Raw genomic sequence first — 26,580 nt, forward strand, 5'->3', positions numbered from 1 at the left:
GGAACAAGTTCTAGAGGCAGCCTTTTTCAGAGAGCCAAAAATCTTCAGTTTTTTACACTGCTGGCAGAGTCTAACTAAAAACACTACAGTTAGATGTCAACATGATCCTGAGGTCTCTGAGTGAGTTTAAAAGAAGCATTTGTGTGGAGGCCCTTATGCAGTTGAAAATCTCAACAAGAATTTGGCAGAAATTTCGGTGTAGGAAGATGGCAAATTCCTGTGCAGTGAGATGTTTACTGGTCTGCTGTTTTATCTTTGGCAGCTGCTGTTGCACTTGATATCTTCAGCTGTTTTTGAAGGTTTTACAAAGAATAATTATTCATTTCATAAAATAAATCTACTTCACCCAGCAGGCAGGCATTGATTCACATAGCTGCTGGCATAGTCCTGCCTTTTATCAGGGCAACATTCAGTAACATAGAGTTATGCTTGCTGAGAGTTTAAAATCTGCCTGTCTTCCATCATTTGCACATTGTTTGCTAATAAGGGTTGACTAGTTTATGCCATACCTGTGGAGCTGTGAAGGTCTCCAAGACCTCTGGGCAGAGGAGGATTGGGGTTTTATTGAATTTTGCAGAATTGCAAACTATTAATAAGCACTCCAAAGGGAATGTACTTTCAGTGCCCAACAATCCTTACACAGGAATGTACATGTTACATAACACTGATGCTTAATAGTGATCAGTTGTCCTGGGCTTCTGACTTCCTTATGGTTCATTTTAAACAATATTACCTTAATAGTTTCCAAGGTGGGTTAGCGTAAGAAAGAACCTGCAGTGAATGGCCTAGATTCTTATACAGCTTCAGGATAGAAAGCCATTAAAATGAATTACTTTTATACTTTTGTGGGGCTGGAATCTGATGCAAAGGAATTTCCTGATGACTTTTAGACAGTCAAAGACTAACTCTTGGCAGCCTTGTAGGATTTTCAGCACTAAAATACCTAAACATACCTTTTCAGCTAATTTACCATTTACTTCAGGCACCAAAGCCTGCGTTTTGCAAGCGCAAATAAATGTACTCCTGTCCTTTAACTAAACCTATACCCAAATACACAAAAAAGTTGGAATTTATACCACAAACCTCACTGTTTTGGGGTGGTGAACCTAAACACACGAGTACATGTGAATGCTATCATGAGTTCATTGGTGTTTGTGCCAGTTGAACAGCAGTGTGTGAATGCAGCTTTCTACTGAGAAAGGGAGGGGAACCTTGACAGTTTAGAATGTAGTGCTCTTTAGGAGCAGAGTACTTCTTTAAAAAGCCTGTAGTTGGCTTGTTTATACCTAAAGAATAAATGAAAGGCAATTTCAAGCTATGTCTGTACTGCCCCATTAAAGAGATATCTCTCCTACACAGTTCTGTACTTTCCAGAATATGGTCAACATTACATTTGCTGTAGTAAGCTCTACTGTTTTTTTCAGCATGATACTCTAACCTGTTTGACCATTAACCTGGCTGGCTACCAGAAGAATTTTTAAATTGTTGACTCACCCTGCATCTACATGCAATGTATACCGTTTTCCCACAGTAGAGATGGCTCTTACATTAGTCACATATACCTTTTAAGACAGGCAACAGCATATTTTGAACTGAGTTAGTCAGTGTTAACAAAAAAGTAGACTGAGCTTTGGACATCTGTCTGTCAGGACATGCATCTAACAGGAGTTTTTTTCTCTGGGCCCGGAAGAGGCATCTGTATGGTGTTTGTGCTACTTTTCCTTGCCAGGTGAATTATTTGCTGGCATGAGCAGCTATGGATCATTTTTTAGTTTATACATCTAATGCTTAGGATTGCAGTTACATAAGGTAAACCAGACTATAATTAAACCACGCAAATATAATCCACTGAGCTTCCCATTTTTACTTTGAACTCTCTTCATTACTAATAAAAAACAAGATGGAAGTTTTGCAAGAGATTTTTCATATCAAGTTTGCTATCTGCTTGACCTGGAGGGAAGGCAGTGTATCCTAGTGGCTTGGTTACTGGCTTGGGACTTGAGACTGCCAGATTCAGTTCATGGTGCTACTATTGTTGTGTGATCTTCTGCAGCTCCCTCCCCTTCCTATGCCTCAGTTTCCCCACCTGTAAAATGGGTAAACTGACATCTTGTGAAAATTGGTTTGATTTCATGGATGAAAAGTGAGAGTTAATTATCTGACCTCAGAAATAATTTGCCTATAAAAGATTCTCCTGTTTATTTAACATTTTTATATTTTGTCACTCAGGCCTATGAAATGATAGGAGTGTAGGTAATTGATCATGAGTTTTAAAAACTTTTTTTCCCTTTACATCAAGGTCCAGAATAACCATAAAAGGTCTTGTTCAATGGGGTAGAAAGGGCGCCTTCAGTTAAAGCCCTAGTTCAAAACAGCATTTAGGCATATGCCTAACTCTAAACACTTGAATGGTCCATTTAAGTCAGTAGAGCTGTCGTACTGGAAATTAGACATGTGGGCAAGTGTTTTGCTGGATAAGAAGCTCAGTACCTTTTAGAGGTCTATAGCTAATGAACCATTAACATCCAAATGTCTTATACTAGATTTTCTATATTATGTGCATACTTTTAACAAATGTGCTATCTGTACTGAAAGCCTGCCAAAATGCACATTTTCCCCTTCCTTAGCTCTGAATGTGATTTTCTTATTTTCTCAGTTCCTCTCTATGCTCTGGAAATTGTGCTAGCTGAACTGAATACTGTTGTGTTTGTTGTCACATTGGTGCAAATGAACTAAAATCGATGAAAAAGTCCAGCTCAGCCTTTCTTGTGAGGGGCTGAAAGATGAGACAACAAGATTTCTGTAATTTTTATTCTCAAAAGAAAGTTAATGTTTTTCACTGAATATGTCTTTTTGTATTTTGGATTCACTCTTATAAATTTAAAGATGATTATTAGGGAGTTTATCCTGCTTATAAATTGTACTTTAGCTCCCTGTAATTTGTCTGAATTAATTCAACAGTTCAAGGGTAGAAAATTAGGATCAGGTTGTGGCATGCCTTCCTCTCTTGCAGAAGCGTGCTATTACTGGCCTTTTTTATCTAAGGTTTAACTTCACATCTGTGGGTTTATTTGAACTTGAAGAGTCCAAAAAGTATAATGCACCATTAAAAAAACCTAAAGATTCTAGGTTGGAGGTTGGACCTATTGTGGTTCGGGTTTCATTCTCTCTAAATATGGAAAAAATGATGGATAGTAAAAGACGGAATGTGCTGGGTAAATCTTTCAAGAAAGAAATGTGTGTTTTGGAAGGCTCATATCATGCCTGCATGTCTGAACAAGGCCAATGCACATGTAACAGCTTGTGGTCCATAGGAAATGGCAGGGAAAACAAAACACTTTGCAGAGCATTTTTTCATCTGTTTCTTTTCTTTCAAAAGAACTTAATGCTGGTGAAAAGTGCTGGACTGACAGCCTAGAGACAAGTCCTCTGTTAATCAACAGAAAAGGCACGGTGTGAGCAGCAATGGCAGAAGATTCCCCCGTCCCTCCCCCCACCTGTCTTGTCTATCTACTTCAATTCTAACACAGGGAAGGAGCAATTCTTGGGCTGAGTTAAGTCTCCAGACTTACTCAGTATTTGGCCTTTCTGCTGAGGCTGCCAGCAAGGATGCTGAATATGATGTTGTTGTTTGGCACCTGATGATTAGGAATTTTGTGAGCCATTCATTCAACATGGGCCACCAAACAGCAACTGCTCTTTTGGCACAAATGAGTTTGGCTGGATTTGAGTCAACAGTTTACACATGAAAGGTTCCAAACCTTGTTTTGAGTGGCCTAAGCCTCCGTTCTCAATACGTATACTTTCCAGTTCTCCCCTAAATGCCTGGTTCTTCTCTTATACCAGTTTAACTTCCTTTGCCTTCAGTGAAGTTTCTCCTGATTTCCAGCTGTCTGAGAGCAGAATCAAGTTCATCATCATTGGAATGCACATTTTTGTTTGCAATCTGATGTTGATTAAGAATAAGAAAAGCCAAATAGATTTGACATGTTGATGTCATGTTTCACAGAGTGTGTGAGAGAGAGAACTACTATTAAAGTCAGGCTGTCTAACTAGCAGCCGTCAGTCTGTCCACAGCACCTTAGGCTTTAACCTGTGCCCCCTGGGATCCTGGTCCAGGTACCACTCGTCTCAGTCCTCCAGTGGCTGCTACTACTGGGGGTCAGGTGCAGCACTGTCTGGGGGGCCAAGGGTGTCTGTGGCGGGGGCACCTGAAACCTCTATGTGGTGTGTTGGCACAGTACAGTGGCAGGAGTGGGGCAGAGGAACATGGCATGGTGTACAGAGCTTGTGGGTACTGGTATGGTGCAGTGGGGTGGCTGCTTGCCACATGGCACAGCAGGTGGAGGACACATGGCACAGTGCTCAGCTCATGGAGCATATGGCCCATGCAGAGGGGCATGTGGCCTGTGCAGTGTGTGGCTGAGGGGTGTGTGGCCCCTGGCCACTTTACAAATTGAACAGCCCTAAGTAATAAGTTGAGTGAAGGGAGCTTGCAAGTAACACAAGTGATGCAATACTATCTTTGATTTGAGTGGACTTTTAATTGTGCTAAGATTTTCACACTGGAGCTCCCTTAGGTCCTAGATTATACTGTAGCTTAACCTCAAAAGTTTTAAAGTATTGGCAACACTGGCCATTTTAGAGCTTGAATCAGAACTGGTATTTCACTTTGCTAACATTTCTTGGTACTGGTGAAGCAAAGGAGGTCCACTAACAGTATTTATCTTTTCTTTATGCCCCAAAAAGCACCTGCTGAAATGTGAATATAGAACTATAGGGTTGGAAGGAACATTGAATCATGTAGTACAGCCTGAAGAACGAATGAAGGAAGTGCTATTCCAATACTATCCCAGATCCATGCCTATGTAGCCTGGTCTTTGAAAGCATCTTCTTTGGCCCTAACCAGCAAGATTACACAACTTCCCCAGGGCAGCTTGTTCTACTTTCCTACTGTTCCTATAGTAAGGATTTTTTTCGCTCTAAGAATTAATCTAAATCTGTTCTGCTGCAGTTTAAACCCCTTGTTTTGTGTACTCTGCTCTTCAGCAAGGGAAAACAGTTGTGTTCCCTCTTCTTTCAAATATTAATCTACTTTTCTCCAGACTAAACATACCTAGTTCTCTCCACCTTTCCTTGTACAGCTTGCAATCCAAACCCTTTATCATCTTTGTTGCTCACCTCTGGATCTTCTTCACACCCTACTTAGATTGTAAAGCCCAGAGCTATGTCTGAAGATGGTATCTCTGTGCTCTATTGTTGTCTCCCTTCCACCCAAACCTTGTGTTGGTAGGGCTGAGTGATGGCTCCTCTCATCAGATAATCATAAATTCACCTGGAATATCTACTACAACAAAGAGTTTGATATATTTGCCAGTGAGCTTTGTGAAGTAGTGGGCCCTTCAGAGGACCATACCCTACCACTGACCATGGAAGAAGCCCTTTTGACAAGTTACAAGTGCATCTAAAGAGTTTTGTTTGTTGGTATAGGTTATAGGAACTCTCCTTATTTGGTCCTGTGAATAGATACAGCAGGACTGTGTTCCTGTGTTATCACTAGATAGACCTGAAGAAATGGCACAAGACTTCCATCACTCATATTTTTTAAAAGTTCAATAATGTTCAGTATGCTTCTTCACCCAGGGCTAGAAAGGACCCAGGTAGGTGATTCTGGTTCTGGTTTTGCTTGATCTCATTTTTCAGCTGCTGTTAGCTTTTCACTTCAGCTTCAGGAATTCCTGGCTGCAGGAGCCTTTTATTTAAAACTGCATTTAAAAGTTGGCATTAATGTGTTATGTTCAGTATTAGCTCTTCATTTTCCTTCAATGTTTTCTTTTCTGGCAAAACTGCTGATCTTTTTGAAGGTCTGCTGCAGGGTGTGGTAGACTTCTACTAATGATACTTTTCCAAAAATATTACCCTTCTATGGTGAAACAGTTGCTGTATTTGATATTCTACCACAAATCCCAAATAAACGGTGCTCATGTAGTATCCAAAAACCTCAGGCTTCTACTGGTTGATTAGCTAGTAGAATTCCAGTAGAGCAAGCTAGATTCATTCTGGTATTTGTCATTATAAATTAAGTTTATCCACTTGCAGAGAATGAGGCCTTGCTGCGGTGTCACCAATCAAAGTGTCAGCAATGTACATAATGTTTTTTAAAATGTCTTTAAAGTTTGCTGATTGAATTACAGCTTCTAAAATGTGTTTCAGCATGTGTGGGCCTATGCATCATGTTGTGATATTAATAACATGTATGCCATGTCTGAGAGGACTGAGCTCTTCAGTTTCTGCATTATCATTTCAAATTCAGTTCAGGTCTACAAGGAATGTTATTCCTGTCCATTGGCCAACCCATGTGAAATGAATAAGACCTAGTAGTCGGAGTACTGGACTGGAACTCTGGAGACCTTGGTTCTAATCTCGCTCTCACTATTCTGCTCTGGGGCTTTGGGCAAGTAACTTCACTGCCCTGTGGCTCAGTTTTCCCATCTATAAAATAAAGTTAATGGTACCAACCTCCTTCTGTAAAGTACTTGAGATCTACAGATTAGAAATGATGAGAGGCATAATTATTGTCCCAGAGGCTGGTAGTCTCCCACTACATTCATTATCTATCAGTACCATTTTTTTGATGTCTTCTTACACAGGGCCACGGCTAATTCATTTTGCAGGCTGAAATTACAAAAGATAACCAATTTAAAAGGGGGAAAAAGGGAAACTTTTTATTTCTTCAGCACAATATAAGTAACATGTGATGGTGCCTGCGACAAGTAGCATTAATATCAAAACATTCGCAGGATAAAAAAAAAAAAGATATGTATGGATAACAAAACCATCCATAGCTGAAACATTGATATATAAAAAAATTACCTTCAGTTACAAAGAAACTTCCCTCATAGGCACGTTGTTCTAGAATTGCCCAGTATAAGATTCTCATTTCCCACATTCAGATGCAGTCCTGCACTAGGTAGACTAGTGTTTTGATGCAGTATGGCATTTGCTAGGTTCCTAATGTGATAAATCCATTTTATGATCTAATCATTAACTGGATCTGGCCTGCCAATTGATGGCATCTGGCCCATGGCTACCTCACCCCCGCAGCACCTGCCTAGGGCCAAGTCCTGCCTGCTCCCTCCCAGACCAGCTCATGCTATGTTTCCACCTGCACATGCCCCATGCCCACTGACAGCACCACCACCCCAGTCTCAGCCCTGGCTAGTGTGCACAGCTTCCCAGTTGAGGAGTTGCTGCTGCTGCTGCAGCTGCAGCAGCAAAGCTACTGCTTAGTTCCTGCCTCCAGTGGCTCCTCCTCTTCTTGCCCCTGCTGCGCCACTTCAGGGTAGGGGGGGAAGGTGCAGCCAGTCGGCTCCTGCCCCAATGTGTGGGGCTTCAGCTCCAAGATGCCTTACACCCACACAGTATGATGAGCAGCCACTTGTGGGTGGCCAAGTGGGTGGAAGGTGGGTAGGGGTTAGAGCTGGAGCCCTGTGCACTAGGACAGGAGCTGCCCAGCTGCAGTCACCTCCCCCCCACCCTCGAGCAGGGGCAGCCGTGGGGCAGATGGGGGAGCAGAATGCACCACCCGGAGGAGCTCTGCTGAATGTACCTCCTGGCCCCCCACCCCTGGCTTCCAGGACCCAGCGCACAGGCAGCCATTATGCAAGAGTAAGATTTTATTTTGAGCTATTATGCAATCACCTCTATATACACTACTCAAAAAAACATAAATGAGGACAAACAGTGTATTTTGAAATAAAATATTATAGTAGGTGGCTGATTTTTAGTATATGATTTGTTTTTATCTGTGATTTGTTAAAATGATACCTTCTGAAAGATTTTGTGGGTGTGGCCCTCAATAGCTCATTAAGTGGTGCACCAACCAAAGTAGTTGCTCGCTCCTGGTCGAACGGCCTTTAGTAAAATGAAAAAGAGTTGAATAATTGATAGTTAAAATCATGAACTGTAACTACATGAGGGCAAAACCACCTTTTCTCCTTCTTGAGAATTTTTATTGGATCTTTGTAACATTAGAGCCATTCTCTTCTGTCCTCCAATAAAAAGAGAAAGAAAAACAACATAGTTATGTAATTATCTAATAGATAGGCTTGGCTCCAAAAAGGTACCTAATGAGTTATGAAAAACTGTTTGTCAAGCCAGTAATTACATCATTAGGAACAATTGTAAAGGAATTGTATGTACCTCTTAGGTAAGTAATGCACATTTTGTAAGTAACTAGTAAAAATATGTATTTTGTTTTTCAGATAAGTCCAAGGTGATTCATTTTTAAAGCTTCTTAAAATTAGTCAGCTACAGGAGAGTGAAAGGAAGCAGTCTGATTGCCCCTGATCATATTATTTTCCTCTCAGTAGTGGGTAGTTGAAAATAAATAACAAAGAGTGTTTGATGCCAAGGTGGTAGACATACCTGCTATGGCCACATCTAGACAAGCAGGGACGTGCACTTGGAGCAGCACAAATTTGTGTCGCTACTTTGTACTTAAGTGCACGCCCCTGCACATGTGCTTTGTTGCGGGACACATTGTCCCGCTTTGGGCAAACTGCCCTTTTTCAGCTCCTCCCTGCTGCTGGTGTGCTGACACAGTCAGGACACAAATGGAGCAGTAGAGACACTGTGACTGGCAGCCAGAGCATCTCGTTGGAGGACCAAGCCTACATTTGTTCCAGCGCACGCTACTTTCGCGTGCTCTGCATCAATTCTTTTCTAAGGGGTTTTTTTTTTGCTACCAGGAAATCCTGGTATCAGATTTTGGACCTGTGCTGCAAATTTGCAGTGCAGAGAACGTTTTAACATTCCACACTTGCAGTTTATGGTGCCACAAACTGCACATGCCTGCATGTGGCGACACAGTCTGTGAATCTGTCTTTCCTTAATTCATATGTTTTCATGCTCTTGGGGAAAATCCCTTATGCAAATCAATGAATGCAGATCTGCCAGGAAACATGAAACCAGAAAAAGGAAGGATAGCGTTTCCTTTTGTGTGTGTGTGTGTACTGTATCTCTGTATCTAGATATATAGATAAAGATTTGTCTTCAATATTAGCTGGCAGTTATCATGTGTGTACTGTGTAGCAATAAGTTTGTATTCCCCCTTGCCCCCAAGCAGGGATCAGTAGGAGGCATTGAATAGGGAGCAGCATTGTTCCTTGCATTCCCCTTTCTGGCCAGAGAGTCTCCCTCCCCCACCTTCTCCCCTTCCCCGCATTATGTCTGGTATTTGTATTCCACCTAGCACAAGGTGGCTCTGGTTCATAAATAGGGATTCTAGGTGCATTGGTTCTACAAACAATACTCTTCTCTTGTTCTCTCCTTATCCTGCCGTCTAAACTCTTCAAGAAGATCTTTTTCAAATATTTTCCAGAACATACTTTGCTTATCTTATGAGATTTAAGAAAGTTACCATCCCAGATAACAGAAATCTGTATAAATGGTGTATATATTAAGGATGAACTGAGGAGCTAAGTACTTCCATGAAACTCAAAATGAAGGGACCAGTTATGTATCCAAAAAAAAATATCGAATCAGGTGTCCCATTAAGTGAAGTCAGATTACTTGTACTACAGTACAAAATATGCTGAAGAGATGTCACAAACAGAGTTTATTACTGATATGTGCTGTGCTACACACAATATGTAGTCATGGGGACAAATGGAGTTACTCCAGATTTACACAGCTGTATTAGAGACAAAATCTAGATCTCAGAATGAAGTTTTAAATCATCACTTTTTCCTTTTATTTCTAAACTTCTCTGATTTCTCTCTTGTGATCTTGACTGACTTACAGAATCAAAATCTGTAGTTTAATGACATTCAGAAACTGTCTGATAGCTCTCAGCTTCTTTGCTTTTTAAAACATGGAGCATGCTTGCTGAAGAAATAGAAAGAAATATATTCTTAATGTTTTTTGTGTTTGCTAAATGGAATTGTGGGAAATGATATCCTTGTAATTATGGCTTTGTTCAGACTTGTTGTTCACTCCCATTCCCCTTGGAATTAGCTACAGGCTGGCAAACTGCAGTAGCATTTATTTTATTCTTCTTTTATATGGCTTTAGGAGCAAGAGCTATTGTCACTGTTCTCATTCCAAATTCCCCAACTAGACCATTTTTTTAAATACACACAAAGTATGATCAAAATATCAACATTGCCAAAATGGCAATGTTGCTGAAATATGAGGATGAAACCTTAGTTTTCAATTTAATTGGTTGGTTTTTTCCTGCTTTTGTCATTACTGAATGGACAAAAGCCTTACCTTCAGTTAATTTGTGTAAGTTTGTAACAATGTGCAAACTTACTCGTCTCTAATAAATTTCTTTATTTCTCCACTAAACAGAACAATTTTTAATGGAAGACCTCTAAAAGTACATATTTATCTCTTTTGCTGTAGTGTTTTTTTTCAAATGGAAATATGTCTGGATAATATTTGGAAACTTTTATTCACATAGGATGAGTAAAATCTTTAGATAAAACCAAAAAATGCATCCCCTTGACTACTGACTTAATAACAAGCGTTAATTTCAGATAAGAAGCCCTGTTTATTTCATAGTCATGTTTCAGCATCTCTTTGCTTTTTGCAGTGAATAGGGCTGTTGGGTGGGGGGGAGGGGGTTAAGATAATACGAGGGAAATGTAGAAGAAGAGAGATGCAGTACCTTACAAATGATAGGCCAAGTTCTGATCTTTCTGAATGGACAAAGAGTTTAACACAGCCCTGCTACCCATCTGAATTGTATATTTTTAAACTAGCAGTGGGGCTTTTCTCAGTTTCTTACATGATGGATGCACTGTGGCAACCTTGATCAAACTATGGACCACATAACAACACTGTCCTCTATACAGATTTGATGGTGACTTTGTAAAGATACATTCCCTTTCCTCAAGAGCATTAGATTGGTTACCTAACCATAAACTGGATTTATAATTGTTGCTCCAAGGCAGCCATACGAAATAAGAAGATTGCCTGATGGTCCAACACAATCTCCTGAAAAGCAGAGATTCTTTTTCTTCCCTTACACCACCACAATTGAGGGTGATGTCAAGAATGCTTTCTCTGGAACCTTCATGGTTGACCATCACCACCCTGTATCCAGGAGTAAAACTAGAGTTGACTTCTAAAAATACCTATTCCCCACTCCCTTTTACCTTTTATCCACTATAGGATCCTAAGTTTTATACGGCTCCTGGTAGGGCTCATTTTTTAAAATGGGTGTTTGTATACTGGAAACACTAACAAACATTCCAAAATAACATACCAAATTTTGAATTTGTTTTTCCTATTTACCTACCAGGCCCTTTAAATCCATTTAGCCAGTGTTAAACATTGAACGCAGGATTTTTTTTTAAGACTTGTTCTACTGGCGGCCACATGAGTTTAGTTTGAAATGCCTCTAAAGGGACTGTCAGAAGGTGGGATTAAAAGCAGGTCTTTTGAAGTGGGCAAAGTGTAGAAATTGGGGTACCCTAAGTCATGAGATGCATAGAAATACCTGGATCATAGCATTTTATCTAGTAATCATAATATCCCCCTGTATTTGCTGCTGTTTCTATATGTCTGCGGCCCCCCACCCATAGCCCCCTTCCCAGTGCCACCGCCGTCCACCCCAAGTGCAGCCTGGCCCTAGCCCACAGCGGCAGCCTGCCCTGCCTTGCACAGGTCTCGGGGTGCATGACCCCCATGCCTCCCAGGGTGCACACAGCAGCAGGAGCTGTGCCCCCCAGACAAGCCGCTTGTGACTCTGTCCCCTGCCCTGCCCTGGCTGTGCAGTGCCTGCCCCAGCCCCACTCCCACTCCCTCCCCCTCCCCACCCTTGCTGCAGGTGCTGGAAGCCCACGGTCTGCTGCCTTGCAGTCCAATCACTGCCCTGTGTTTGTGGGGCTAAGCCCTGTTAGCGCCCCCCCTTCTGCCACCTATGTGTGCAGTGTGGCTTATCTAAGGTTTTTACAGGAATCAGGGCTGAAGTCCCGGTTCCAAAACTAGCAGGAAACTAGTTTCAGCACCTCTTTGCTTTTTGCAGTGAATAGGACTGTTGTGGTGGGGGTGGGGGTGGTTTTTAAGTAATACAAAGGAAATACAGGAGAAGAGAGATGCAGTGCATTTACCTACTATTTAATCACATCATGGTTTGTGCACTTATAGAACCTAACCCAGTCAATACATGAACAGGGGACTAATCTACAAAGGTGCTTTCATAAGTAAAATTTCATGTACCTGCATAAGGGCTGTCAGATTTATACACATTGCACAGAATTTAAAATTACAAGGATAATTAGTTCCCCTTCTACTTCCACATGGCAGTTGCAGGCAGGTCTTCAAATCTGGCAGTCTTTCTATTTGATTCCAGTACTTTTGGTTTTCAACCTCATGTTTTCTGTGTTGCACAGTGCACTGAATTCTGAACCACACAATCCAAAAAATTGTGAAATTCACATTGAGAACCCAATAAGCCAAGAGGCAGTGTACCGCTGTTACTGGCGAATGACTCCCCCTCTGTGTCAAATTTGTTCAAAGCCTATTAATGCTAATGGGAATCTTGCAGTTTTTTCCAGTCCGTATGATCATATCAAGTCTAAGCTTGTGAAACAACTTTGTTTTCATGTTATTTGAGCAGAAAATACATGAATTTCTTAGCTGGTAAAAAAAAAAATACTTTTGGCCTACTAGACTGTTTTTATTTATTTATAAAGATTTTCTTTCTTCCCAAAATTCAACCTTTTTGAGCTCATGAAAAAAACTGGTTTGGAGAGGAACTCTTCAAATGCTAAAAAATAGAAACAAGCCTTATGCCTTAATGCTTTCTCAATGCCAGCTATAGTTTGTTACCATGCTGTATTCCTGAGCATGCAGGCCTGGTCAGAACTTTGGTGCTGTCTAGTGGCAAGTTACTGCATCTCACTTGTGCTGGCATAAGAATTGTCTGTGGAGGATTGTGAAAGATGGTATTAGATTACTATACAGAAATGTAGGATGAAGTTTGGAATGACTTATTCCTGCTGTTTCAAGTGCATGGGTATTTTCTTATGTTATATTATATTATGGCTTCATCTATCTGCTTTGGTTCTGTACATAAAAAGATATGCTAACAGAACTGCATCATTGCTAGACGAATTGTATGTACAGAAAATAAGCTTTAGTGGTCTGTATAAGGCACTTATATACTGGTATAATGATTTCAGGAGATCTCTACAAGTTGTTAACTATTTTGGTTAAAATAAAAAATTGCACCTGAATAGTTAAAAACCTGATGCCAATCTTAAGGCTCTGAGAAGCCCTGTACCTTTCCAGTTCTTTAGATATTAGTAAGTCTGAGGAGTTTGGAGGTATAAGACTGTTTGCAGACACAAGTTGTACCTTTTAAATAAATATATTAAATTAGAAAAATCCCTTTAATGTGAACACAGGAAATGCAGTATGAAGTTGCCTTTTTTTTCTTTACAAGAAGGTTGGTATAAGTCAGATGCAGCTGTGTTCTAATTATGAGCTTTTACCAGTTTAACTGTTGAACAGTTTAAATGTGATAAAATATCACATGCCTAATTTATAATAATACAAAACCCATGTAAAAGGAGTTAAAATAGTTTCATTCTGTCCCATACTTGTTTATGATTTGGGAATGCATTTTCCTCGGTTATGCCAACAGTATTGATTGAAGGGAAGTAATCCCAACAGATGTCATTCTTGGGGTGTGGTCCAATAAATGCAAAAAATGTTTGATTTATTTGTTCATGCATTTGAAACACTGGCCCTCACGGACAGCACACTAGCTAATCTACCCTAGGTGTTTAAAGTGCTATAATTTTTGGTTATGTGTGTGGAGTCTGTAACATCAGACACACAAAGATCTATTTATAGATACAACGTGTTTATATTAAAAAAATCAAACAGAAAAACCCTTTTATCTTCAGTAATCTCTTTGTTCTATAGAAATTATTATAGACTTTGGGTCTCAGTGTTTCTCTTCTTTACAGATATCAGTATTACCTGCAAGTGAAAAAGGATGTTCTTGATGGTCGATTACGTTCATCGTTAGATCAAGGAATCCGGCTAGCTGGCTTAGCTGTGCAAGGTGAGTTAGCTGTTGAGCGAGGCTAACAAAGTTGCCTTTTTAATTTCAAGTATCTGTTTGCAAGAAATCAGGTCACATCCAACTCATGTTAAAACTGATTAGTCATTCCACTGATTTTAGTACAAGTGAGATTGGGGTTTTTTTTGTGAATTACTTGTTCCTGCAGGTATAGATAATGGGTTGTATGGTAGCTCTCATATGATGGGTATTTTTTACTCTAGCATAGGATTTTGCTAGATTACAAACAAACGCAACAATCCAAGTGAGGGGGGGAGGGGTTGGGTTTTTTTAACAATACTGAAGTACTTCAGATATTATATTCACATTTTCTTTTTGGTGTGATTCCCTTTGAAGCCAGAATAACAGTAGGATATAATTTGTACTTTAACTGAAATCTCCCTTTGCTATATATGGCACCTCCTATCAGAAATACATGAGCACTTGTTGGTGGCTATGATTTGTGGGTCAGTATTAATTCACAACAATTACATGACTCTCAGAAACAAAAGATCTTGCAATGCAACAGGTTCTTGTGCCATTTTGAAGTCTGTTTTGAAAATTTGATCCCTAAACAGCCTTTGAATTCTGGCTCCGCTGGTTTGTGGAACAGTGGTTTTGGAGTGGAAATTTCTAGAGCTTTGTTTTTGAACTCTTGGGCTAAGTACAGACAGTCAAAAAAGCCAAGGCTGAATTGATTCCATCTTTGCAGGTTAGTTTAAGCTGTGTAGACTGAACAGATAAGCAAGTGAACAGACATTCACTATTGATTCCAGAATGCTTGCAGTGGCCCATGCCAGAGGCCAGGGGGTGCTGGAGCACGCCTCCCTGCTCAGCTGGAGCAGACAGCTTGAGCCAAGACTAGCCCACCCATCCTGCAAGGGGGAGTGGTTGCTGGGGAGGCACAAAGCATCCAGGGATGCTGGGGGGACTGTGTTAACTTGAATCTGGAGGGGATCTGGGACCAGAAGTTCACTAAACCGATTTAACCTAAATCAATAAATTCTGATACTACACCCATCCAGGTTTATCTTAAACCAGTTTCAGCCATTTTGAAAGTGGTTTATGTTCACTGACTTCTTTTGCGTTATAGATTTTAACTGGTTTCTGATCACTTATACCAGTTGGTGTGTAATTCTGTCCCTCAACTTGCAACTTCTGTTTCTACTGAGTCCAATGGTTAGAACAAGGAACTGGCTGTAGAGAACTCTGTATAATTTCTGACTTCTGCTTATCTTTTCTACACCATTTACAGGCTTTTTATGGACTGATTTTTTTTTTCTTCAGAGTTGCTGACTATCTGTCATTACCACTGACATCAGTGGGAGTGGCCAGTGCTCAGCACCTTGTAAACCAGGTCATTAGCACCCTTTGATCCTCATTTTTTTATCTATATTATAGAAATACTAGTTACCACCTGTTTAAATCACTTTGAATTCCCAGGATGAAAACTGTTAAATGTGTTGACAGTAGTAGTGCTGTAAGAATGTTGATATAATCTTTGCTACAATTGGTGGAAAAGACATTATGGTGTCCTTGTGAGGATTTTAAAAACAAAGGGAAAAGTAAATGCTAATATTTCTACTGAATGAATATTGCTTTGAAATCTGTTTGTGCAATGGAAAAAGACAGATTTGCACTAAACTTTGCATTGTGGCTTTGTGAAGTTTTCCAAAGTATAAATCTGAGAACTTGGTGATGGACACACACCAGACTCTGTTAGCCTTACGATTTGGGACCTTTCCACTAGCTTTATGATTGCCTCACTCACCATGTAATTGTCCTTGATGCTGCCTTTTGTAACTCATTTATTATAACCACTTTTTTCTGTAAATTTTCTACATAATCTGTTATCTTGACAGGCAGCCACATCAGAAACATACTCTGTTTTTTGTTGCTTTATTCATAACATTATCATGCTGTCTCTCAACCAATGCATGCAATCCAGTAGAAATACCTAGAATATACTCAGGATCCCCCCCCCCCTTTTTTTTTTTTAATTACATGTTTGGTTAAAATAACTCTGTGGTAAAAACAAAACAGTATTTTTGGCACCCTGTAATATGTGAAATTATCTAAACACTTTGCAAGAATGTTTACCTAATGTAATTTATGAGGGGAATTTCCAGCTTTTATAACATGAAAATCTTTTAGATCGAATATGATCTGGTTCAACTGAAATGAAATGAAAATCTCTCAGAAAGTTACTCCTTAGATGTCAGTTGCTGTATAGTTAACAAGTAGAGGTTTGCTTTGTTTTTAAAGAATTTTAGGAAATTGGTTCCTTAGGCAGCTGAGTTTCAGAGAGAGCCACTTAAGTTTTGGTGAGCTGTCAAGGGCTGCATACACAAAATATTTCAGAATATATCATTTTAACAAATTATAGATAAAAACATATACTAAAATTAACCATCTACTATCAAATTTTTAAATTTTATTACAAAAATATTTTTGTCCTGTTTTAGGTTTTTTTTGAGTAGTGTATATAGAGGTGATTGTATAATGTCTCAAAATAAAGTCTTATTCTTATATATTGTGTGTGGGGAAGGGGGTGTGTGTAGGGTGGGTGTGTGCATGCGTGTCGGAGGAGGGCTGCCCACATGCTTGGTCCTGGGTGCTGGCTGGGAGCGGGGATGGAGTGGGAAAAAAGGGGCAGGTGCAGCAGAGCTCTCCTGGGCAGTGCAGTTGCAGGTACAGGTGACGTCCATTTCCCCACCCCCCATTGGTCCAAGGCCACCCCCGTGGCGCTTTGGATGAGGCTGAGCCCTCCCAGGGCAGCCCACATCACTCTCCCATCTGCACCCACCGTGTGCCCACTGATGGCACAGCCCCAGCCTCAGCCCCTACCAGGTTGCACAGCTTCCTAGTGGGCCTGCTTTCACTGCTGCTGCAGCTGCACAGGTACTGCTTGGCTCCCCTTACCTCCAGTAGCTCCTCTTCCTCCTCCTGCCTTTGCTGCACCAATTTAGGTGAAGGGAAGCTGCAGCTGGGCACCTCCTGCCCCAGGGCTCCAGCTCCTGGCTGCCTTGCACCCATGCAACCACCCACAGGTGGCTGCTCATCACACTGGGTGGGCAGAGTGAGTGGAAGGTGGGTGGGAGCTAGAGCTCTGCACGCTGCAGCAGGACCCACCCGCTGCAGCTTCACTCCACCTAGCCTGGAGCAGTGCAGTAGGGGCAGGAGGAGGAGGAGCTGCTGGAGGCAGGGAGAGCCAGTCAGTACCCGGGCAGCTGCAGGAGCAATCCCACTGGGAAGTCCATGCTAGTAGATGCTGGGGCTGGGGCAGTGCCATTGGCGGGTGCTGGTGGGAGTGCAGCGCAGGCTGCTCAGGGCGGGAGCAGGCACAGCTCAGCCCATGCCAAGTGCTGCAGGGGCAGCTGTGGGCCAGATACAGTTATCTAGTGGACTGGATTTTGCCCACTCCTGTTCTACAGGCTACCTGTTGGTGTTTTTTTCCTAAATCTCTGCTAGTCACTGGCATTTAATATGTAACAAGTAGTAAAACTAGATAGAAGAAGTTGGCCTCTTGGGTTGTTAATCCAACAACTCTACTATGTTGGAGGAGGGTGAACATGCATTAGATCAGAGGGAGCTATGAGGAATATGACCAGATGATCTCACCAGGATCTTTGTGGAGTAGCAAGAGCCTCATGCAGGCATTTGTCAGAAGTGATCTCTGTACACCAGTTGGGTATTGCAACAGAAACTGGCCCAGGTGGGTGGGGAGGGAGAAGTTGTTCCTGACATAACTGCATAGACCAGCTTCATCTGGACCTTTATGAACAACAGTGCTGGCCTGAGCCTGCAGATTAAAAACAAAAAAACCAACCTGTTCTAAAATTTGTTTCAGTGCTAAAACTTGGCTTTTACGGCTATGATCCTGAAAAAATGTGGCTTAGGCGAGACAGCTCACACACTTAAAATTAAGCATGTGCATGTAAGATTGAGTGAGGCTTTAATAACCATGGAAAGTACTGTGTTAAAAAAACCCAGTAAATGTGTTGTTTTTTCCAGCGGATTTTGGAGACCACAATCAGTTTGAATCTCATGACTTCCTCCGAGAATACATCTTGTTTCCTATGGTGAGTTGTATTTTTTTTCTTTTATTTCCTAGTCTCACATGAGTAATTTCTCCGTGTCTCAGATGCAGGCTTGTTGATAGCTCAAAGGTGTTTAGTTATTTTTTGTTGGTTTTTTTTAATGACTAAAATAAGCATGGCCTCCAAAGAGATTTTTATTTAATTGGCTAAAAGAATACACGGAACATAACTTTAACCCCCTTTGAGCCAGATTTCTAGTTACTAAAGCTATGTTTATATAGCCTCTGGAGTGAGCCCAGGGACACGGTTGAAAGATGCCTATGTGTCCAGGTGTGCTTGATCCCATGGCCCCAGCCAGGGAGATGGCTGAGATGCCTGCCCCTTGACTGTCTGGAGAGCCCGAGCACTGTGCTGAAGTGCATGTTGAGTGTTGCTCAGACACTCATCCAAGTCCTTCTTTGTTGCCTAACATGTAGGCTTGGTTGCATGTGGAATGGGGGCAAGTGGCTGATATTGATCTTTCAGTGGCACTTGGTCTTGTTTTGAAGGCTGCCTAGGCACTAGGAGCAGGTTTCAGCAGGAGAGAGCTATTTGACCAGTGTGTGAAGCTTTTAGCCTAATCCTACTAGGCATGTCATAATTGTATGCACTGAACTTAAGCCTGAAGGAACACCAACTCAGTGCTTCAGAATTAGACCTACAATAAATAAGTGTCCACTATATTGCAGTATAATTCTGACACTAGCCAGTCATTCACAATATTAAACAAAATGCTTCACGTCCATTGATAGAATCTGCAGAAAAATGTCAAATTGTTGCCTTGGAGTGGGCTGGAGGGAGGGGTGGCCAATAAATTGTTTATGGGTGACTTTAAAAGCTTGGATCAGTGAATTCAGAACCACAGTTTGAAAGATCTTGAGATTCTGTGCAAGTTAAAACTAAATATGTAGGGATATGGAAACCCTAGGCATTTACATTTGACTAGGTAAAAAGGGTGTAAAAATCACACCAGGTAAAAAGGGTTTTTACATGCGTGTAAGAAACCATGTGCTGTGTATGCTAAGGCAGACCATATACAGCTTCCATTAAAGAACTGGAACTGCAATCATTAACAGAGGTTTTGTTTTTATTAGGCTTTCTTTCATTAATTGCTTACAGTTTTAGGCTAGCTGTATCAGGGGTGTTGATTTTTCATTGTCTGTAAAGTATGTTAGAAGACTGGGGCTAGCAAATGTGCTGCATTTCAAATTAATGCCCTTCTCATGAGCACATTCAATATGCTGAAATTATTTTTCTTTCATTAAAATTTGAGATGGATCTGGGCTTTGGTTTAGATTTTGAGCAAAATTTCTTCATGATCTGGGCAATTTTAGGATCCTATGTTCTTGGGATCTGTATCTTAGAACTTTTGTGCCCTCTGATTTCTCCTTTGGGACTTGTTCAGTGTTTGTAGTATCTTGCCTCCTATTTCTGTTGCTATTACTAAGTTTCTTCAAAGTCAAAGAGATGTATTTTTCTGCTGCCCAAGACTGATCATCCAGTCTTATCACCATCTGTGCATCCTTTCTTTCTCAGAGCAGATTTAGGTGACACAGGGTGCATCTACAAGTTCATGAATGTGCTTTTGGTAATGCTCGTTAGATTTAGTACCTCCATTGTGAGGTACTAGAAAAAGGTGCATTGACCTATTTTAATGTGCATTAGCAAAAGAGCATGTTTTTGTGATATTTTTATGTGCATTAAAATAGGCTACTATGCATTAAAGCACACATGTAGACGTGTCCACAGTGGTAAATATCTCTACTAGTACTGTAAACATTGCTAACTTTTGTAGAGCTGTATAGTCCTAGAACAGCGGTGAGGGGATTTCAGCTACTTTCAGGCACTGACAGAAGTTTGAAAAGGAACATTGCTTTAGTAAAAAATTCATTAGTGAAGTGGGCTGATGAATGGGGGAGGGGCAGCTGCATTTGGACTGTGTTTGATGTTGGGAAGCTACAGTGTGTCAAATGCTATTTCTTCAGCAATGAAAAGAACAAAGTTATGTACACAGAACACCCCACAGGTGTGTAGCTGTGTACAGGCACGTACCAGGCCATTTTTCATTAGCATACTACCACTTTCACATTTTTCTGTGACAGAAACAAATATCACAAGGCCCCTATTGAGCAAGAAACAGGCAGCATAGTCAAATGTAAGGTACACAGCCTTGAGGCTTTTTTTTTTTTAAATAAATATCATCACTTTGAGGTTTTGCTAGGTAACTTTTTCAGCTTCCTTTTTTGCTGTGAGTTTATGACCAGGTTTTCTTTATTATCTTGCCCCAATTTATTCAAGAGTTATTTCACCACACATACTACTAAATTTCCAAAACATACAACCTAGTTAGCAGTGTGTTGAAAACACAAGAGGGTTTTATGGTCTTCTAATTAAAGGAACTGCAATGCTTTTGGTTCTCTTCATTTAAAACACACAGAAGTAAGAAAAGTCCTTTCTGTTCTATATTAGGGCGTATATTTCTAGTCCTTATTCATTTTAAGTTAACAATCTCATTAACATTTCCCAACCCTCACATTTTCCCTGACAGCTGCAGTATGCTATCCTTATATACATTTTGGTGGTAATAAAAAAAATCAGGTTTTCGTTGCAATCAATATTAGGTGTCTTTACTATATCATCGCAAACTTAGAAAGGTGCAAATTTAAAATATGCCACCATAATGGGTATCTTGCATCTCATTCTTGGCTGATTTTCTTTATTAAAGCTTCTGCCTATTTGTATTCTTATAGGACTGGACGCAAGATGAAGCAGTCCTAGAGGAGCTGACTCAAAAAGTAGCTCAGGAACACAGAGCTCATTGGTAAGCTCCAAAACATTAAGGTACAGACCTTATTTTGCTGCTTACCCACCAGTGGTAAGGTAGCCTAGGTGCATAAAAGTCTTCTGCTGTTTTCACTCAGGTTCTTACTGAGTTTGTTACAAAAAGGTTAATCTGACTTTCACACAGTTTGCAAATGTAAGTGGCCCTGGAGCGCACACTGCATACATTTAAAATGCATGCAGCGGAAGAACCTGTCGTTTATTTCAGTATGATGCAAATGAAAGCAGTTCCAGTGGATGCTTATCAGATTGACTTTGAGTCTCTTTTCTACAGAAAAGATCTATCAGGATCCAAAGGTTCTGAATTATACCTGTGCAAATTAGACTATGCCCCAAGACAAATATCCTTTCTGCATAAGCAAGCTTGAACACTTGGTAACAGTAGTGTCACCTTGGGAGGTCAGTGAAAATGCTGTACTTTGTGGAGAGCACTACTCTTCTGAGTGTGCTAATGCCTATTTCTATATCTGGAAATTACTTGAAATATTAACTTGGAAATCTGCAGCTAAACCCTTTGGACACCTCCCCCCACTCCCCTCCCCCGGTTGTATATATAAACAGGGCAAACTGCATCCTGCTTTCTAGTAAACTAATTCCACCACAGTGGGTGGAGCTCCCCTGTACATCCCCATAACTTACTCTTACGCTTTCCTACCTGTAAATCCTGGCAGAGAGGAATGAAAATATGTTATTAGAGTTGAGACCAGATGGAGAATCCTAGACCTGTGACTGGAGTATGCACACACAGACACACACCTATGCACACACTTCTCTCTCTTTTGTGTCCAGCATCAGCATTAGATTGGGCAGATGATCTGTCCCAATATTTCAAAAGTCTATTACATTTTGGTGCCTCCATTTTTGAGTGACCAATACCAGTATTTGTGGCCTTGTTTTTCTAAGTGCCCTTAACTTCAGCTAACTTTCATAGCTCATTGAAAATATAAAGCATCCCAATTTAGTGGGTTGCTTTAAGTATTACCAAAGCTCAGAAGAAAGATGCCTTGGACATCTGTCAGAGGTATAGGTATGATCAATCTGGAATCAATGTAAGGATCTACACTTTTAAGTTTGTTCCTGTGTTCCATGGCTATTAGGTGACATGTCTGCTGTGAGACCTTCCAGTGCTACCTACAGTAACAGAACGCAAAACTCAAAACGGAGGTTAACAAGGAGAGCAAATTATGATGTTACCCTTAGTGTATTACATGCTCAGTATGATGGCTTACAGGCCAGCAAAGATTCAGGACCACTAACCTATACCCATTTGTCAGTCATATCAACTCCTGACCTGGTGGCTGGTTACTGAATAGCAACCTTCTCTGGCATCCTCAGCATACTGAATGCCTTCTCCAGCATCCTCCCCATTCTCCCAGAGTGAGGCATAGTCCTTCCTCATTTTTTTTATTAGAAGTCTTTCATGATTCCTGACAGTGGGCTTATCTACACATGCATTAATGTGCCATTACTACTGCACAATACATTTAGTACCTCTAATATGAGGCACTAATTAAATGCACAGTAGTGGGCACTATTGTGTAGTAGGGCTGCGTGAAATTTTGCTGGCAGTTTTGTTTCAACACTGTTTTGACTCATTTCGAGCTTGAAACAGCAAAATCAAAATGAAACGGAGAGCTTCAAAACAGCCTCAAAACGAAACGAAGCAAGTCAAAACATTTTGAAAATTTTGAAACATTTCAAGTTTCAAAACTCAAGCTGGGCTTGCCTGCAGGGAAACAGAAACTAAAGTAAAGAGAAGGGGTGGGGAGGAAGGAGTGCTCTCATTATTGACTGTGTAGCTGGCCAGTGACTGTCATCCTTCCCTGAGGTCCTGTCCAATCCCAGTGATCTGGGGGAGGGATGGAAAAACTGCATAAAAGGCAGCATTGTTTGAACTGCCCTGCTTTCTGCCTTGGTGTCAGCTGAGTGAGGGTGCACTTTAACACTCGCACAGTGTCACCCACCCATGTCACGAGTTTTTGTCTGTCAGCAGCTAGGGGTGCAGGACCCCAGAACCCAGACTCCCCCTGCACCTATCTCCTTGACACCTGGCAGAGGTGCAGGGCCCCAGAACCCAGAAGCCCCTGCACCTATTTGCTTGAAACTTGGCAGGCTTTGTGGCCTCAGCAGGGGCTAGCATGCCTGCAGTTTTGACCCCACTGTGGCTTAACGCATACCCGTGACATGAGTTTTTTGCTTTCAAGACTTTGAGGTGCAGTTTCCCTGACACCCTGCACCTATCTCCTTGGATCTTGGCAGGCTTTATGCCCTCAGAAAGGGCTACCCTTCCTGCAAGTTTCATCCACATCAGGCCAGAAATGACAAAGTTATAGGCTGTTTCAAGCTTCCCCGTTATAGCCTATGGGTGAAACATCAAAACAGCAAAACTGTTTCAACTGAACGAAATGGAACAGCAGTTTCAAATTGAAACAAAATTCGAAATGAAATGCTGTTCTGTTGAAACATCGAAACACAAGTCAAAACAGAATGGTGCTGTTTCACACAGCCCTGTTGTGTGGTAGCAATGGCACACATTCTTTTCATAACGCTTCATGTGCAATAAACTAATTCTGCTGCTCATTATTAGCACAATAGCACGGTTTTTGCTGTGACCTGCTAATGCACAGTAGAATTAGTCTACTGTGCATTGTCTTGTGCACCCAGCTTGAGGAAATGTTTTTCTCACATTAGACTAGGGTTGCCTCAACCCAGAGAGGAGTCATGAAACATCAGGCATGAAATAAGGAAATGGTGGAAATCATTATTACTTTCTAGAATGAGGAAAATCTTTCTGTCCCCTCATATACATTTTCTTTGCTCTTACTTTAACAGTGAATGTAAAGGAGTCATCAAAACTTTTGGCATTGACTGATGGGTCCCCAATCTGAAAAGCTTGAGAATTGCACTTTTTAAATACTTAAGTGCCTCTCTGTCACATTGGTTATCCAGTTGCTTCTCTCTAGATTGACTGTGCTGTCTGCCTCCCACTAGGGGCAGGATAGATAATACACTACATTATCATCATGTTGACCAGTGATGATCTGTTGATTTTTACTAGATGTTTTTGTCAACATCTCAGAGGTATCTTCTGCAGAGGATTGTGGATTTGACAGTTTCTGGTTGCCTTCTTAATTTGACTTGCAATGCTGAACAATTTTTTGCCATTTCTGTGTTTTAATTGTAGTGGCATACCAGCAGCAGATGCTGAACTTATGTACATCAAGGAGGTGGAACGTCTTGATGGCTTTGGACTGGAAAGTTTCCCTGTGAAGGTATAGTGTTGTTATTTATATAGCTTTCCTCCCCCCCCCCATTTCGGTAACAAAGAGCTCTCTAAGATGTATATAACTCACATAAATAAAAATAACACGTATTGATCCAAGAGAAAAAGGAACCCTGTAGTATCCCAGAAGATTCAGAATGGAAATAGTTTGTAGTGGTTAGAACGGGTGTTCCTGGGTTAGAACATCCTACATTTGTTTACTGCCCAGCCCCTTCACTGCTCTCTTACCCATGTTCAAAACGAATCTGAAACAGTGCTAAATAAAAAAGGTAGCACTTCTCATCCATTTTACACCAAGGGACGTTATTACATCAGGTGCAAGGCAATCAAAATTCTAGCAACCCAATTATATCCCAGCATTGCCATTGACTCGGTGGGTAGGTGACCTTTGGCATTTCTCTCTACTTCCCCAGTTGTAAAATGGCATAAAAACACTTACTGACCTCACAGGAGACTTGTGAGATTTTATTAGCAAAGATAGGATATTTAGATATATATTTTTATGATTGCACCAGGTGCTGTAAACCAGAAGCAGAGTAATGACTTGGCCAACAATTGCTTTTTCAGCTTTTTTAATGAATTTTTTTTTTCCACTTTATGCAGCGATACTTGAATTTTTAATCAGTTTTCTTTATCTTAATGACCCAGGTGGCCAAGTGAAAGCTGGTCAGGATTGAACAGCACATGTTACCATGATTGGCTAAAGTGCTGAAAAACTGAAGAAAACTCTTGCCTCGCTCCAAAATTTCAAAATATTATTCTTTCTATTTTTGGGGGTGACCTGATAACCAGTCCCCCTTTTAACCAAGCTTCTTAAGAAAAGGGCATTGTTTTGGTTCAGGTAGTGTTGATCATAACATAGGAAAGAACCTTTTAGATAGCCAAAATCGACAGGACAAACAAGCTGCCTGATTGCATTCTGGATCTTGTGATTACATCCATTGAAGTTAATAGTTTCTGCACTGGAAGGCAGGAATTATGTGGTTGTCTGATGTCAGATCTTTGTGCAGCTGAAAGAAATCATAGGTTTTGCTTTGGGATTAATTCACATTAAAACTCTGTGCTGTGGCAAATTGTTTCCTTAAAGTTTTTCGTTCTGCTGGACTGTTATTGGTTGCTACAAAGTTAAGCACTGACAGTATGTGCTGCACACAACACAAAAAATCATGCCTACCCTGAAGAACTAGCAGATTAAATTTATGGGCAAAAACAAATGCACTGGAGACCCAAGGGACTTTTCTTTCAGAGACAAGCGCAAAAGCTGATTCACTGTCCATGAAAAAAACAAAAACAAAAAAAATCCCCTCCCTCTACTCCCTTCCTCATCTCTCTGCTTATTACAGCTGTTTTGGTGACTAAGCAGAAAACCTCCAAGCCACAGCAAACTTTGAGTATAATTTGAAGAATCTTGGTTTATACAGTATTGGAAGTGAGTGTGTGGGTAGGACTTGAAAAATGTACAAGACGCTTGCTTGCCAGAGACCTAACCCTTACTAGTTAGAAATAGAATGTATGTGTGGCACCATGCCAATGAATGCTAGGGCAAAATCCAGACCTCCTCTGCGTCTTCTGGGAGGCCCATCTACATATTGTGAAAATGGGCAGAGGGCAAGGATTTCTGACATGGGCTAGGGACAGAAATTACACGTAAACTGGTATAAGTGATCAAAAACCAGTTCAAATCTGTAACACAACAGAAGTTCAGTACAGTATACATAAACCACATTTCAAAATGGCCAAACCAGTTTAAGATAAACTTGGATGGATGTAGTATCAGACTTAACTGATTTAGGTTAAATTGGTCTATCCCGGATCCCCTTCAGATTCAAATTAACTCACAGTTCCCCAGCATCCCAGGATGCCTTGCACCTAAACCCCCCTTCACAGGTTGGGCCAGCTGGCCTTGGCCTAAGCTGTTTATTCCAGCTGAGCAGGAAGGTGTGCTCTAGTGCCCCCTGTCTTCTGCCCTGGGTCACTGCAGGCATGTGGCTGCGTTTCTGGAATCAAGAGCAAGTGTGTGTTCACTTGCTTGTCAGTTCAATCTATGCAGTTTAGACTAACCTGGGAAGATTGAAATGATTCAGCCTTGGGCTTTTTGACTGTCTGTATTCAGCCAGGATGTCCCTCAACACCTACAGGATATTACTAGGGTCTTAGCATTAGGGCACTGAACCTGAGATTTTGCAGCTTCTGCATGGTGAAAGGGAGATGGAACTTTCTTTTACAGTTTGGTGAGCAATGGATGTTTTTTCAGTTCAGTGACTGGGAAAAAAAGTCAAAAAGTGGGGGGAAAAGTG

At 41.0% G+C, this 26,580-nt stretch overlaps 1 protein-coding gene across 2 annotated transcripts in view; it reads left to right on the forward strand.

Moving 5' to 3' along the window:
* Positions 1-26,580, forward strand: part of PTPN14 (protein tyrosine phosphatase non-receptor type 14) — a 180,265-nt gene that overhangs the window by 115,040 nt on the left and 38,645 nt on the right. For both annotated transcript variants that reach the window (XM_006275628.4, XM_059717869.1), the window contains exons 4-7: positions 13,986-14,083; positions 18,095-18,162; positions 20,910-20,980; positions 24,185-24,272. In XM_006275628.4, the coding sequence (XP_006275690.1) occupies positions 13,986-14,083; positions 18,095-18,162; positions 20,910-20,980; positions 24,185-24,272 (325 nt within the window). The remainder of the gene's footprint in view (positions 1-13,985; positions 14,084-18,094; positions 18,163-20,909; positions 20,981-24,184; positions 24,273-26,580) is intronic.

The sequence above is a fragment of the Alligator mississippiensis genome, chromosome 1 (assembly GCF_030867095.1).
Source record: "Alligator mississippiensis isolate rAllMis1 chromosome 1, rAllMis1, whole genome shotgun sequence".
In the NCBI taxonomy this organism is placed as follows: domain Eukaryota; kingdom Metazoa; phylum Chordata; order Crocodylia; family Alligatoridae; genus Alligator; species Alligator mississippiensis.